Raw genomic sequence first — 12,015 nt, forward strand, 5'->3', positions numbered from 1 at the left:
CCGTTGCCCTAACTCACGCCTCTGATCAATAAATATTGAGGTGGCACGTGAATACCAGTGTGCTGAGATATGTGTGAATAGACTTGCGTATAAACATAAGCCGATATAAGGCTGATAGTAATGCTGACGTAGAGTAGATCGGACCATAAGTCGGCAACAAAAGGTGGAGTTCCCTCGGACTCCCACTCTCGAAACTATTACTCACCCGGACTCACTCAGACTCATTTGAGTCTGAGTGAGTCGACTCATGAGTGAGTTTGCCTGCCTATGCTCTCCAGTACAGAGCAAATTAGCCCTGCCAAGTTCACATGCACACACAATGAGCCCCCCGCTAGCTTCCTTTTTGTAAAAAGTTGCCTCGCTTTGTCACTCTCGGCGTGGACAGACGCGAGGAACGAAAGTACATTCCCTCAATTTCTCTGTTAATAACCTTGCCAGGAATGCGAGGCCAAAGGAAAGACAAGCTAAACGACGCGCCCGCTTTCGATCATTCTTCGTCCGCCTTCCCGACCGTGTGCAGTCTTTCACACGCAACAATTTGAGCTTGCTCTTTTATTTTTTTGCACCGCGTTGCGCTTTTCTCTCTCGCACATGCGGCTCTGATGGCAGATGCACAACAAAGCTACACGCGAGGGACAAGACATTGCGTGCCCGCGTGGGGCGCGCAAGCGCGAACATCATCTGTCATCGCCGACTCGCAACTCGCCGACCACGAAAGAAAATGGCCTCTTCTCGAGATTTTGTTTTTACCGCTTTGGTCAGGAACAGAACGGATCCGTCGGCGTACGATAAAGACGTCCGCGACTTTCACGCTGGGGCTCGCGGCACGAAGAGTGTCCCTGGCCATGCTCGGAGCCGCCGGCAGCGAGGGCGATGAGAAGACCAGCGCGGGACGCCGCAAATGTCGGTTACGCAGACGCTCGGGACGAGCGACGCTCGACCGGTCTCCCGTGAGGTTAGCGGTTTGGTCCGCGAGAGGTCGCGCGTTACCTCCCATCTTCTGCCCCCCCCCCCCCCTTATTCGCCTTCCTCTCGCAGCACGTCGTGACGGACACTGACCGTGCGCTACGGAACTGAGCTCAAGCAATTGTGCGCGCTGCCGGGAGCCAGCCAAATCTTGTCGGTTGTATCACCCATACCCCATCAGACACACAGTGAGCGCTTACATGAGATTTACTTTTTCCCCTTGCTGGGGTGGCGAAGTAACTTAAGTAAGCGGACTAAGACAGTTGCAGTATTCTCTTTCGTTTCAAAACACGGACCACAGCTGTGCCCCTCGAAGAATTCGTCGCCCTAACGCACACGCTCAGGTTTGGTTGTGTTAGCCCTCCCAAGAGGCTTGTCCCAGCATTTGGCCTCACACGAGACAGAGCGACGGGTGCCTGAAGGTCAAGTGTCGTGCGCGTGTGTGCTTCGTCTGACCGCGGCTGTCGCTTTCTTCGCATCAGTGCGGAACGTGTAATTGCGAGGCGTCCGCCCTCCAGTGACAGCGGTAAATTTAATCGTCAGCGCCATGTGGCATGCGATAGCGGTCTCCCACTTCTAGCGAGGGAACGCCGGATGACATTCTGCTTGAGTAGAAAGTGGTTGTTACTGTGCATCACAAATAACGGAGGCGTCGGGCTTCCGGCTTGGTTGCCTTGGGTGCCTTTGTTCTTCGCGATTCAAAGCTTAAGGACACATAACAGTGCCCCGCGGGTTGCTGTCCGAGGTCACCACTGTCGGCCACGGCTCCCTATGTTTTCGTACCTCCCCTCGGGTAAAGAATAATTAAAACACACACACACACACGCGAAAGAGAAACAGAAAACTGTCGTGCCTTAGCCTAACCCGCACGTCTACTCCGGCTGTCATCTCCGCTGAAACGTTTTCCCTGAAAAAAAAGTACTTGTTCTGCTGTGGGAGGAAGGAAAGAAAAACGGAAAAGACTCGGCTAACGATGTGTCGAGCTCGCGTATTTTTCGTCAACAGGTATGTGTCATTATGCGGATCAGCTGTTTTGTTTTTCGACCTGTTTTGTCCTGCCGAAGTCATACGAAAGAATGCTTCCTCACTGTGTTTTATATTAATGTAATGGGAAGAACATACTATAGGCGCCGAAAATTTACGGTTCTCGCTGTGCTCCGCATGAGCTCAATTTTCTCTGAGGTCGCGGGCTTCGTTTCTGTATGAATGAAACACTGCGTTCGCGACACATGATTAACAAGCTCTACCTTGGTATATCATTTATTAATCCAGATCAGGCGGGAATAAAAAGCTAATGATCTCAGGCGATGCTTCACTAAGTTGCCCTGTCATAGTAAAAAAAAAACAGCGCGAAAACACAAGGACGGGACAGATGAAACAGGACTAGCGCTGACTACCAACAAATGCGTTTATTTTTGCAGTGCAAATATATACGCTTCTGGAACAGGAAAAAGACGGAGGGAAAGGAGAGGATTTTTCCTAGCACCTCCAGGGCTTCAACTGTTCGCGCGCTTATATAGTTGCCCTGTATTACTGCTTCAAAAAAAAAAAACCTTTTTTATGCGCTTTATTTTTTATCAAATCACAGGCGTAAGATTTTACTACTCCTTGACCCTCATGGCGTCCATTTAGCGACAATAGCGCTTGCATGCACAGTGACGTGAAAACAGTTTATTTATCGGCTCTTACTCTGTCTTTAGTTCCTTTTGTCTTGCACGCTTGTACTTTAGGAGGTCGGTATAAAACGCAAAAAGACAAAAAGTCATTACATTAGTGCTGCATAATGTTAACTTTCCTGCAATATTTGCGGCGTATAAATCCCGTAAATAGTCGTGTTATGATTAGAAATACGTCCAACACAAAGCGTGTACTGAGTTTTTTGGTTTTATATGCAGGGTGTTTTCCTTTAGGCAATACAGATTTTTTTATAAAAATCTTATGAGAGAAAGGGTCCTGGCGTTTTCGCACACGAACTCCACGTCGAGGTGGAAATACTTTGCCGCAGTTAAAATGATACTGCTGCGACTACATAACAAAAACTCGTCAAATAACTTTTAAATTATGACTTGAGGGCAGGTGTTTATATCACAAAGTTGTAGTGCGTGCCAATTTATGGCGTACCTATCCTTTAGAGATCACAAAAGTTGCACGTAGTTCGATATATTCATCATTGAATTTCAACGGCGAAAGCCAAACTCATGTCGCCCTTGTGTGTCAATTCGTGTCATTGCTTGATTTCGTGGCATGCCGGTGTTTCGCCGGAATGATTCCCGGAATTCAAATTTCATCACTTCCCGGAACAGATAAGTGATGAAATTTGAATGAAGGCGCGCAAAAGGAGAACCTGGTCAGAAAAATGGGCAAGCATTCTGTGATGCACGAGTAGACAGCTTAATGTTTGCGCGCGGCGGGTGGTTTCGTTCTTAAACTGTAAAGAGGCGCGAAAAACTATTTCGCCGGTCTGCAAGAAGAAGCGCCGCAGTGGCCGCCCCTCAGTTTTATGATTCGCAGACAAACAAGAGGTTGCGCTTTTCTTGTGCACACTTCGAAATAAACGGATAAGGGGTGCTATGCAGGATGGCCAGATCTTCTCGGGAAGACGCGTTTGCTCCAAGATCGTACTACGGCGGTCATGATAAGAAGACAGTGCGGAGCGCGCGATATCAGCGTTGATAAAAACGGCTACAAGAATGAGCATGGCGTCACAAACGCATGAACGGCATTTGCGGCGATTTCCAAAGGAACACCGCGTGCAAACGCGTCTGCGCCGCCACTCAGTCAACATTTCAACAGTGCAGCGACATCAGCATGATTGACGCGCTTTTTGCTAACTGAACATCGAGCCTCCCACGGGAATGTTCGTGGGCGTTTGTTCACATTGGGGCACGTTCTTTCGTTCCACCTGCAGCACGGAAATTTCCACTCTCGAATGCAACAAGGGCGCACACGCAGCACTCTCGTGCAGCCCGTTTAGCTTCTCTCGAATATTAGATACATAAATGAACAGGTTACTGCGACTTACACGTCTCCAGATTTTTCTGCAGTAACGAATCGGTAGAACAATGCCTCCACAAACAATAGTAACATTTCTCGCCGCACATTTTTCAGCACGTCCTGAGCGCGGTGAAATCGAATGTGAAACATTGTAACCACGTCATGATATAACCTTAAGTTCTCCATGCGTGCGTGTGCATAGTCTGTGCGATTAAGCTCATAAATGAATCGTGCCGCTCGCTGGCGTTGTGGCGTGAGCACTGCTCCTCGGCAAGAGCAAACGTGATGGGCGGACCCCATCCTCGCCGCGGGCGTCTGTCAATAAAATTGATTGACGCGCGAACTGGGGTACAAACTCGTTGACTCTGAAAATGCCCCAGTTCAACTCCTGACTGTCATAGTGCCGGTGTGCCTGTCAAGTGTTTCATGCGGTGCATGAAACACTCGATAGCTTGCTTTGCATACAAATAGCATGCTTTGCATGCTGTTTATATGCAAATGACAGCAGGCTTTGCATATAAAATAACTTGGTCAGCTTGCTCTACTTGTGCAGGGCTGGAGGCATCAGAGGATCTTGTGATCACCCTGCTTCTTCCAGCTTTTTGCGTGGCTCGCCTACTCAGTCTGCTCGGTCTGCTTCGGAGTGAAGACCACGTCAGTTGAGTCTCAGTTTTTATGGTATTAGTTAGCTAGGTCTTAATTTACATGATATTGATTACTTCCATCTGAATTTGTAATGTTTTAATTAACGCGACATTAGTCACGCACGATTCATTAGCATTGTTCTAATCAGTGTGAAGCTAATTAACATTATCACACTTAGCGTGATCTCAAATAGCTCGGTCTTAGCTTTACACGGCTTCATTAGCTTGGTCTCAGTCAGATGTGGCTTAGTTAGCTCGGTCTTAGCATGAAACATCTTAATTAGCTTCGTTATAGCATGTGTCACAAATTAGCGGGTTATAAAGCGCGCGCGAGGCCGCTTTCAAACTGCTACGAGACAGAACGGCGCGAACCGCTCGCCAAGAAGCGCGAAAAGACGAAAAAAACAAGCATCAAAAGACGCCGGCGCGCCGCATCCTCCTCACCCAATCGAGCCAGGCGCAGACGACGCGATCAAACGCCTGGCAAATCCTGGATGTTTCTAGAAGGAAGGGGGGACGCATCCGTGCGCGATGCCGCCGCGATTCGAACATACGAGAAAGCTCTCGCCCTTTCCCCAGGCTTAGCTGTACTGCACGCAGAAGAAACATCCCGACGCTTCTAGAACCCGGGGGAGAAGAGATAAAAGCGTGCAATCGGCGGTAGGGACAGGGGTGAGGGAGTAGTGAGGCCAGACAGGAGTCGAGAAGTCAGTGAGCGAGTGAGTCGGCCCGGTGATGGTGAAGTTATGCGAAGTGTGGCTCCGTTAGCCAAAGAAGACGTGTTTATGATGGTGTGTGGTCAGTCGCTCGTCGATCTGGAAGAATCCGATGGCGACACCGTGTAAGCCGTGACAAGTCACGACGACGGTTGAGCTACGACGATCAACGCTGGAGCTGGCGTGAGTGTTTCCTTGAAGAGAAGCATTCGATTACCGTCCAAGTATTGCGGACTGGATACGCCATTGTATATTCAGGACTTTAACGGTCGTTGAATAGTTTTAATGCATGCGATTGCATTTGTAGCGTGTGATCTGTTTGTTTAGCTCCCGTTGTGTAAACACCATCTGAATTATATCGTGAAGTTGTAACTGGTACCAGCCGAGTGTGCATGTGTTTGTATTATTTGTATTGCCTTAACTGAGAATATATTTCGTTTTCGTTTGTGTTGTCGACTCTCGGCTCTGACTCGGTCTTTGGACCACAACCGGCGTTCGCTGGCGCACCAAAGGACCAACTCTAAATTGTCCGCGCTTTCGTGGTGCGTTTTCGGAGGGCCTTGACGCCAGCCCTTAGAATCCGCCCGGCGATTGCAGTCCCCATTAACGGGATTAGGGACAATTATTCTGGCGTCCGCGACAGGACCTTTTTGGTGCAAAAGTGTGTCCAAAGTAGGGAGAAAGAGCCTTGAGACGTTGATAGTGCTTGCGAACGATTTTTGAGTGTTGCACCGCGTCCTCGCTAACCTGTGTGCAGAGAGTGTACTGGTATTCGAAGTTAGGCAGAGGTATTGTGCATGCGGCTAGGTTTTGTTTGACGGGCATCATGGATCTCGAGAAGTTAGTTGCCCTTGGTGAGAAGATGGGTCTTTCTGGGGCCGAACTACGAAAGTGGGTGAGCCAAAGGAAAAGGAGGCGGTTGAGAGGGCTAACAAAGAGAGAGAAGCAGAACTAGAGAAAGAGAGGTTGGCAGCTGAGAGGGTCAAGGAAGAGAAAGCAGCAGAGCTCGAAAGAGAGAGGTTGGCGGCTGAGAGGGCGAAGGAAGAAAGAGAACAACAATTGAAACTAGAGCTGGAGAGAGAGAGGCTAGCAGCTGAGAGGGATAGAGAAGAAAGAGAGGCGCAGATGGCTGAGAGAGAAAGGCAACGGCAGCACGAATTGGAACTCGAACGGCTCCGTTTGCAACAGCGCATAGAGACTCCCGTGCAAGCTAGAGTGGAGAGCAGCGAAAGGGAAGATCATAGCTTCCGTTTGAACCCAAGCAAACTGCTTGTGGCGTTTGATGAGAGGAAAGATGACCTTGATGCATACCTGCACAGGTTTGAGACAATAGCTAGAAGCCAAAATTGGCCGGAGCAGCAATGGGCAACAGCTTTGAGCACTTGTTTGAGTGGCGAAGCGCTCAGTGTGTACGGTAGGCTGACACCTACCGATGCAGCTAATTACACGAAAGTGAAAGCTGCTTTGCTGAAGCGATTCCGATTCACCGTGGAAGGCTTCCGTGATCGGTTCCGTACGGGAAAGCCAGCTGATGGCGAGACGGCAACGCAGTATGCTGCGCGGCTCAGCCATTATTTTGACAGGTGGATCGAACTTTCAGAGACGGCGCAGGTGTACGGTGAGCTTAGAGAGCTTCTAATCAGAGAGCAATTTCTCACCAGTTGCCACCCGAGCCTGTCGCTGTATCTGAAAGAGAGGAAAGCTAAATCGCTTGACGACATGCTTGAGTTGGCCGATCAGTTCTTGGAAGCGCAAGGTGGCACGAATTTGGCCAAAGTAAAAAAGGAGGCTCACGAGGAGTCGAAGAAATCGGCACCTGAAGCAAACAAGCGTGCACCGGAGAGTGTTCCGCGATGCTTTCTGTGTAACCGCGTGGGTCATCGCGCTAACAGCTGTCGGACCAACTTCTCACGCCCCAGTGTGATGAAGTGTTTTAAATGTGGTCAGACTGGGCACAAAGCAGACGCATGTCGAAGTGATGTGAGTAAAGTCCACCAAGCAGCTTGTGCGTATGGCCCGCCAAACGAGGAAACAGAAGAGATCAAAGATGAATTGGCCGAGGTGAAAAGCGGGAAGAAGATGGATTTCATTGGTGCTGCGGTGACAACAGACAGAAAGAAAGAAATGCCGACAGTTAAGGGGAAAGTTGGTGGAAAGGAAGCCACGGTATTAAGAGATAGTGGATGCACTACTGTGATCGTACGAAAGAAATTGGTCCGAGAGAGTGACTTCACAGGCAATTCCACCCCGGTTCGCTTGCTTGATAGTTCCATTCGAATGCTTCCCGAAGCCAAGATTGAGGTTGAGACCCCTTACTTCAGCGGGAGAGTTACTGCCCTGTGCATGAATAACCCCCTGTTCGACCTAATCGTGGGAAACATCGACGGAGCTCGAGGGCCATACGATCCTGAACGTTTGGGAGAAGCCCCGAAGATGGAGCCCTCGTCAGTTCAGGAACCGCGACAAAAAGGAAGCGCGGAAGGGAATCCCATGAAGGATGCCGCCCGAGCTCAAATTGAGGCCGAGGTATCACGGAATATCAGTGAGGAGGCACCAACGGTCGCTGTACCGCCTGTGAAGACGCGCCGAGCAGGTGATGTTGCAACTGAGCGGCCACCATCATCTGCGGCTCAAAAGATGACGAAGGTGGTCGTCCAAGCAAAACACCACGGCGCGCAGAAGTTGGCGAAGCACCGCGAACGTTCTAACGAACGCGACCACGTCTTGCTAGTGTCGAATGTGTCGACGGCGGCAGAGACGCCCCCTCCGGCACTGTCAAATGGAACGGCTCGCAAGAAAAAGAAGAGAAACAAAAAGAGAGCGAGCGAGCACCGAAAGAAGGGGCGCAAGCGCGGCACGATTTAAACATTACAGGGTGTTGGAATTGAATTTGTTTGAGTGTTTTGAGTTTGAAAGTGTTTGAAGTGTTATTATTCCCTGTGTCATGTGTGTATGGCTAGTGAGCCCGAGTGTCGTTTACTTATTTTATGTGTACGAGGCTATTGATATAACTGTATAAGCGTTGTAAATGAAGAGCTTTGTTTTGTGCGTTCGCATTGTTTTATACGAAATGTATGATGGCGTTTTGTACTTATGTACTTGTGTTTATCTTTCATAGGTTGTGACATTGAAATGCCCTGGAATTGTATTGAGAGTTCTATTATGAATGTGACGCGCATTTTGTGTGGACTGAGTTATGGACTCTGTATGTGGGACATTTTTGGATGTGTATGTGCGCGCTAATTTGTGTTGTTTGAATATTATGTGATAATATTCTTGAAGTGGGGGGCAGTGTCACAAATTAGCGGGTTATAAAGCGCGCGCGAGGCCGCTTTCAAACTGCTACGAGACAGAACGGCGCGAACCGCTCGCCAAGAAGCGCGAAAAGACGAAAAAAACAAGCATCAAAAGACGCCGGCGCGCCGCATCCTCCTCACCCAATCGAGCCAGGCGCAGACGACGCGATCAAACGCCTGGCAAATCCTGGATGTTTCAAGAAGGAAGGGGGGACGCATCCGTGCGCGATGCCGCCGCGATTCGAACATACGAGAAAGCTCTCGCCCTTTCCCCAGGCTTAGCTGTACTGCACGCAGAAGAAACATCCCGACGCTTCTAGAACCCGGGGGAGAAGAGATAAAAGCGTGCAATCGGCGGTAGGGACAGGGGTGAGGGAGTAGTGAGGCCAGACAGGAGTCGAGAAGTCAGTGAGCGAGTGAGTCGGCCCGGTGATGGTGAAGTTATGCGAAGTGTGGCTCCGTTAGCCAAAGAAGACGTGTTTATGATGGTGTGTGGTCAGTCGCTCGTCGATCTGGAAGAATCCGATGGCGACACCGTGTAAGCCGTGACAAGTCACGACGACGGTTGAGCTACGACGACCAACGCTGGAGCTGGCGTGAGTGTTTCCTTGAAGAGAAGCATTCGATTACCGTCCAAGTATTGCGGACTGGATACGCCATTGTATATTCAGGACTTTAACGGTCGTTGAATAGTTTTAATGCATGCGATTGCATTTGTAGCGTGTGATCTGTTTGTTTAGCTCCCGTTGTGTAAACACCATCTGAATTATATCGTGAAGTTGTAACTGGTACCAGCCGAGTGTGCATGTGTGTGTATTATTTGTATTGCCTTAACTGAGAATATATTTCGTTTTCGTTTGTGTTGTCGACTCTCGGCTCTGACTCGGTCTTTGGACCACAACCGGCGTTCGCTGGCGCACCAAAGGACCAACTCTAAATTGTCCGCGCTTTCGTGGTGCGTTTTCGGAGGGCCTTGACGCCAGCCCTTAGAATCCGCCCGGCGATTGCAGTCCCCATTAACGGGATTAGGGACAGCATGTCCTGACTTAACTACATAGGTATACCACCCAGCAAATTGGCTAATCAGCCGGACGCCCGTCCTCGGGGAGCGAGCCGACGATGAACAGGAGGACGAAGAGGCCGAGCAACGCGCTAGAATGTATACAGGCCGACCGTGATGATTAGACGCATGACCTCGGCGATTAGCTTCGGCCGCGGCGTTGTAAGGCGCTCGGCCGGAAAATCTCAAAGGCCTCGGTGTTCATTATCCTAAATGATATTTAGCGCAGACATTAAACGCTTGAAGAGGAGCCTATACAGCCCGTATCTCTAAAAAATATCGTTAGCAAAAGTTTCTGACACTTTTCTTGGATGGGTGCACCTTCTGCACTTAGTGGAACGACAAACAAATGCCTCTGGTTTGAACCCGCCCTTGTTGACCGCCTTTAACGTGACGCCTCTTTTCATCGTATTCAGTGGAACGCAGCGGGCGCTGAGGGATAGACGCTGTTAGCGCGTTCAAAAGGCGGTGCCGCCAGAGCTCGGAAAGGTGTTTCGAGGCCAAACATCTTGCATAGCACCCAAGCACCAAGCACTACGCGTAAAAGTAAAGCGATGCGCCGGCGGCACAAGTGCAGCTTTTCACGGAGACATACTCAATCAAATTCGTCACTCCTATGTGACGGCGGGTAGTTCCGGTCTGGCGTAGCAGACCAGTCGCGCTTTGAGCGCGCCGGGTTCGATCATTTTCGATTTCGACCTTGAAATTCGATGATGAATATCTCGAACTACGTACAACTTTTGTGATTTTGTGATTACTTTGCTATTCGTATCTCAGAACCAACCTTTCAGATGTGTTGCGTATTTGGATGTTGCACAATGTGCGCATAATGGGCACAGCAGAAATACGGAAAACAAGGAACGCGGTATGAGCATGCGTGCTTTGACAATGAAGTTTCACTTACCACGCACGCCAGGGTAATTGTCGCTGCTAGAAATCTTGTTTTCATCGTCGTTGAGAAATCACCTGAAATGACAACCGACGTTACGTAAATCGCACAAGCACATCTCGTTCACACTTTGCGTTCGCATATCGGAAAATGGACGTCTGAGAAAAAAGCCCGTCGTAATGTGCACACTTACAGAACGCAGTGCACAAGAACGAGATGCCGACAACTGCCTTTTGATTGTTGTTTGACTTCATCTTTCCCAGAAATTAGCAGGACTGATTGTATAAGGTGCGTATGTTCTGGCGCATACGATACGAATCCATGAGGGTCGTCAACAAACTATACGCTCCCATCAGTTTTTTAATGACATGACCGTAAACAACAACAACGCTGTTCATACCGACGCATACAGCGACGCAGCTTATCATGAAAATGAGAGAAGCGCTTAAAGGGGTACTGACACAAAATTTCGCGGCCGAGATAGTCTGCTGGATCGATTTCCGTGTACGTGTGTGTACCATCTGCAAAATGCCGACAGCGAATAAAGCTTGGAAGGTATTTTATATGAATTTTGAAGTTCGCATGCGCGATCCAGCATTCTAGGCCGCACCTGTTGCATTGACACCCCCGGAGGTGACCCGAGGTGACCCCCCTACTTCCCCTACGTAACCGTTGTAGCCGGTACAACAAGTTATGATGACGTCGTAGCCGCCATTTCTGTTTTGACGCGCTCGCCGCTGCGCTGTTGGTGTCTCAAGGAAATCGTCGCCAACAGACGACGATGAGGAGGACGACGACAACGAGGACGATGATGGCGACGACATCGCGCAGCACGTGCGGCAAGCGTGCGAATGCGAGGAGACGACGCGAACAGCGCGGAAGTGTGCCACACTTCTGTGTGCTGACGTGATCGAGCGTTGTAGCCGCTAGGTGGTGATAGTTGCACCCGGAGGCTTGTCGTTTTTGAAACCGAAACTGACACTGGTCGGCAATGAGGAGCCTGCAATTAATTATCTGTCGCGCGCTGCAGCAAACGATGTGCCGTGTTATGACTAACAGGCCCCCAGCAACACATTGCAGCAAAAAAACGCGAGGCCAAAATTTTTGTGTCAGTACCCCTTTAAGAATCGTGTTGTGCTTGCAATGAAAACTTAACCACATCTTGTTGTCGTACCTGCAGTGCTTTTCCTGACTCTCTCAAAAATTGGGACGGTAGTGAATTAATTTCCTCATCGCTGGAAGTAATATTCCTATTTTAACGCGCTCGCTTCGTTCCGGTGTCGGTGGTTGTGGGAGAAAAATCAGCGTTGTTCGAGATAGATGGCAAATAAATAAGCAATAAAAAACTTGGGTTCAAGTGGGAATCGCACCCGGGACTTCCGCGTGGCGAGCATATGTTCTACCACAGAGCAATACCACCTTCTTTTTTTCTTCTCCACAGAGCGACGCC

At 49.5% G+C, this 12,015-nt stretch overlaps 1 protein-coding gene across 1 annotated transcript in view; it reads right to left on the reverse strand.

Moving 5' to 3' along the window:
- The window catches only part of LOC119389329 (uncharacterized), a 167,948-nt gene that overhangs the window by 34,510 nt on the left and 121,423 nt on the right, over positions 1 to 12,015 (reverse strand). The window contains exon 3 of the mRNA XM_037656537.2: positions 10,581 to 10,642. Coding sequence (XP_037512465.1) covers positions 10,581 to 10,625 — 45 coding nt within the window. The 5' untranslated portion in view covers positions 10,626 to 10,642. The remainder of the gene's footprint in view (positions 1 to 10,580; positions 10,643 to 12,015) is intronic.

Source organism: Rhipicephalus sanguineus, chromosome 1, assembly GCF_013339695.2.
Source record: "Rhipicephalus sanguineus isolate Rsan-2018 chromosome 1, BIME_Rsan_1.4, whole genome shotgun sequence".
In the NCBI taxonomy this organism is placed as follows: Eukaryota; Metazoa; Arthropoda; class Arachnida; order Ixodida; family Ixodidae; genus Rhipicephalus; species Rhipicephalus sanguineus.